This window comes from Helianthus annuus, chromosome 16 (assembly GCF_002127325.2).
Source record: "Helianthus annuus cultivar XRQ/B chromosome 16, HanXRQr2.0-SUNRISE, whole genome shotgun sequence".
Classification (NCBI taxonomy): domain Eukaryota; kingdom Viridiplantae; phylum Streptophyta; class Magnoliopsida; order Asterales; family Asteraceae; genus Helianthus; species Helianthus annuus.
The window spans coordinates 114398215-114402807 of NC_035448.2; the positions used below are offsets into that span (position 1 = coordinate 114398215).

Genomic DNA, 4593 nt, shown 5'->3' on the forward strand with positions numbered 1-4593 from the left:
TACCAAATCATTTTCGGTACCAATTTGGTACCCACCTTTTGGCGTTTTTAGAATCGTTACTTTCGGTTCGACACCGGTCTAGCACTATAACTGTATTTATTGATTTTTCCTTCAAATACCATACCGTATTGTACCGAGCATTTTCGTTGCCGGTACCTAATTTCGATGATTTTCCGGATCGGTACTTTCGGTGCCGTTACCGGTACCGAGCTCATCCATATTTTAACGTGTTAGCACTGTAATAACTGAACTGAAAACAACCTAATTTTCAACGTGTAGGACGTGTGGGTCTTATTATTATATATTAGGTTATTTAAAATTGTTTTTTAGGACGGAGTGACTATTCTTACCACGTTATTTTTGTTTATGTTTTGATATTCGGTATCTGCTTGCCATTGCTGACACGCGTTTTGCAGTCATTGGATCCCCACCGCAACGCGCAGGTGGAAAATTAACTAGTTAATATTAATAGTAGTAAGAATAATATGAATAAATAATATGAATAAGAATAACAAGAATAATAACAAAAATATAGTAGTGGTAGTGATGGTATCAAATCATTAATAGTATCTACATCATCTTAAACACCAAAATATCATTTTATAACCTATCTAACTTTATGTAACAAAATTAATCCACAAATACATGAAATGTCCTATTAAAGCCAAATTGTGAAGCACTAAATATATACCTCTTTAAGACTAACTAGTATTATGACCCCCAGGCGATGTGCTGTGAGCCCGTTGCTAACTTCGTATGAATTAGCCCAAACATTATGTGATGCATTACACATATGAAAATTTGTCTTGCAATGTTTTCGAGTTAACTCAATGTACTAACATATATAAGCACTGCAGTTGGATCAAAGTTGCAGCGGGACCGCATATAACATCACGTTTGCGAACTTCGTTACATTCATTGCGACAATGACATTATCGTTTTTAAGTACATATAAGAAAACGTATTAAAACCATATAACATGTTATGGCTTTATAAAATTTAAAAACTATTTTAAACAAAAGACTCCATTTACCTCTCGTGCATTGCGCGAGGCCTTACAATGACATTAACGTGTTAAAGGGTACATTTGCAAACTTCAAAACCAACGTCGAAACTTTGTTGCGTACCCGGTTACACCCCTAGTAGCATTTCATTCATTTATTTCAAACCCGGCCAAAAATAACAACAATCAACTATAACAAAACTACACAATAACACACAACTTAATGAAAATTGTAAAGCGTTGGCAGCAATATATATATCATTTACTTGGTATTAACACGATGGAGCCTGTCGTTTTTCGATTCTCGAGGTCGGAATGGGCTTGGACTGCTTGCGACAGAGGGTACTGGTTGACCCGGACTCGCAGGACTCCCTTCTCAATATTAGAAAAAACCTCTTGTGAAGCTGCGACGAGATCGCTACGTGCTTCTGTGTAAAGCAAAAATTGTGGGATAGTGAAAAACACTGATTTGTAAGTGAGGTGCCTATAGGTTAGCTCGGCTTCTCCGGATGCCATCCCAAATGAAACCATGTATCCACGAGTCTTTACGCACGCCAATGATCCCTTCAAGAACACAAGTTTTTGTTAATTTATTAACACCTTTTCTATAAATGTTGTTGATGGGCACATGTCTCTACAAGTGAATACTACATGTATGAGTAGGATTTTACTTGTTACGTTTATTTGTTTATTAGCTACCGAAACCAATCATCATCATCATACTTAGTAAATCCCACCAATAGCAAAGCTAGGTAGAGTCTGGGTAAGATTTAGACAGCCTTACCTCTACCCCGTAGGAATAGAGAGGCTGCTTCCAGTGAGACCCCCGGCTTGATAGTAGTTTTGCATCAAGCCTTAGACATAAGGCACATAACACTCAACAATCGGGACAAAGGCCGATTAGTGATGTACCCTTTTGTCTTTCGGCTATCAATGCCACCATATGATGCGTGATTAACCGTCCGCTGCTTTTAACGTTATTTTCATGAAATTAGTAAAATAACCTTAAAATTACTGCAATTTCACTTTTGCCCCCGAGGGCCCACACATATATACATTATATGTGCACACCGCAAGCGGGGCGTTTAGCTACCGAAACCAAATAGTCACAAATTTGCAACAGAACTAAAAACATATTTGTTCCTCAATTTTTATAATGACATAAAAAAACTTAAAAAAATGTCCTTATTCTTCAAAATTTGAAGATCATGTTTTCGACTTATTGCGACAGAGTAATCAGTCAAAAAGGCTCCATCACAATATTTCCGTCGCAAAAAAAAGGTCTCAAAATGTCGCATTTTTGGTGGCAAATTGGTCGCAAAATCAGTCACATGTTGTGAGGTGGAAACTTTGGTCACTAATTTCAGTTACTAACATTTCTGTCACAACAGATATTAGCGACAGAGATATGGCCACTGCAAAAACCTGTCGCAATGATCAAATCTGTAGCAGTGAGTCTTTACCTCAAATGTGTCTTTCCCAATAGAGTCATAAGCAACATCAACTCCTTTCCCTGATGTGATCTCCATAACACGATCAACAAAGTTTTCTTCTTTGTAGTTGATGACATGGTGACATCCGTCTTCCTTTGCTTGAACCACTTTCTCTTTTGTGGAAACGGTCCCAATAACTGTAGCCCCAAGCGCGTTTGCCCATTGGCACGCTAAAGATCCAACGCCTCCAGCCGCGGCATGGTAAAGGATTGTATGCCCAGGTCCAACCTACTTCCAAAATCAACCATTTAGTCATAGACACACCCATTTTGACCCTATAGATTCTCATAAAAAAAATTAAGCACCTTAAAGCAACGTCGGACCAAAACTTCAGCGGTCAACCCCTTAAAGATTGCGGCAGCTGCTACAATAGGATCGATAGAAGGCGGAACCTGTACAACTCTTTCTGCTGGAAGTATTTGTTCTTCAGCGTAAGCGCACACAGGGAAACCCGCATATGCCACTATATCTCCAACCTTGCAGCTAGTGACTTCTGGACCTACTGCTATAACAACTCCAGCTGCCTCCATACCTTCATTTTGACAGTAAATACACTTAGTTTAAAACTTATAATCAATAGTTGGATCATGTAAACACTATATAAAATGTTTGAATGGAATGAGGAATTAAAAGAAGGGAAATTTACGAAAATGTCATTTGACCAACGTTCTTTACGAAAATGTCACGTTCATGCGTCCGTGGACGGACTCCTCCACATGGGAGGAGTCTGTGTGTCACCTTAAAGAGTCCATGAACGAGGAACTGACACGTGTCCTTTCAAATGTTGAAGAGTCCATCCCCGACGCATCCCATGCCCTCCCCGACGCATCCCTTGCATCCGGACGCATCCCATGTGGAGGAGTCCGTCCACAGACGCATGAACGTGACATTTTCGTAAAGAACGTTGGTCAAATGACATTTTTCGTAAATTTCTCAAAAAAGAAACACCTGGTGTGTAGGGCACTGGTGGCGAGTAGCCAATCAATAGACCTTTACGCATATAAACATCCAAATAGTTTATCCCTATTGCAATATTTTTCATTTTTATTTCTCCTGTTTTCGGTTCCCCTAACTCCACATCATCCAGTTTCATCATCTGTAACATCAACTCACTAACATTAATTAATAAACAAACAAAACTGTGTTTGTAGTTAAAAATTACCCATTGACATTTTCAATTAATTTTTACTATCATGTTTTTATATAACTTTATTACCTAAGGATAAAACTTGTGAATTAATAAATTAATTTATTAGCAAAGTACAAAGAAAAATATAAATTCAAATAAAATGTTTGCAGATTTGATTCGTGAATTAGTAAATTAATTCATATAACAAAGTAAGAATTTCAACTAATTACAGAAGGAAGAAGAAAATCACCTCAGGAGCTCCATGTTCATAAAGTCTAATTGCTTTAACCATGGTGAATTAATGTTGCTTGAAATGAACCTGAATAATTTTGTGAATGTTGTGAATTGGTGAAGACGACTCATATATATATAGTTGTTGCTAGAACTTCAGGGTCTCAGTTCTTGGAGTATCTTTATGGCATTTTGCAACGTCAATGTCACATCTTAATCGTAGTTTTGTTTTTAATAGATTGACTTATGGCACCTTTACGGGGTGCTATGGGGCGTTACGGGCAATTTCGCTTTGTGTCTCTTGGGGAGAGACTAGTGTTCAATTCCTGACATGAGGTGAATTTGGTGTACTTTAGAAGTGATTATGTAACCTTTGCCCTTCAAAAAAAAATATATCCGATTCACACTTGTCTTTTTTTCTTCTTCTTTTTCTACGTTTCAGCCGATACTATTTCATTAAAAACCAAAACAACAAATTACAAACAAAAGAAACTTAAACAGACAACAAACTACACCACAATAGTTGCCGTTATTTTGTATTTCCACCCTTTCTACGAATGTTAATTTCACTTAAATTATTTAGTTTTTCATTTTAAAATGACAAATTTTCAATCAAGTTTTTAATATAAATAACAACTTAACGACAATTACTGAATTACATATTGATATTATTAGTTTATTTGTTTTTCATATTATAATATATCTTATAGAATAAAATAATAATTTTATCTGTTGTC

The 4593-nt window shown here is 36.7% G+C and overlaps 1 protein-coding gene across 1 annotated transcript; it reads right to left on the reverse strand.

Moving 5' to 3' along the window:
- Positions 1–896: 896 nt before the first annotated feature.
- LOC110916124 (quinone oxidoreductase) lies at positions 897–4020 on the reverse strand. The gene is made up of 5 exons (XM_022160882.2): positions 3876–4020; positions 3445–3592; positions 2802–3028; positions 2467–2724; positions 897–1567 (listed from the first exon to the last, which is right to left on the reverse strand). The coding sequence occupies exons 1-5, from the start codon at positions 3915–3917 to the stop codon at positions 1262–1264; spliced, it is 981 nt and encodes a 326-aa protein (XP_022016574.1). The 5' UTR covers positions 3918–4020; the 3' UTR covers positions 897–1261.
- Between the last annotated feature and the right edge of the window lie 573 nt (positions 4021–4593).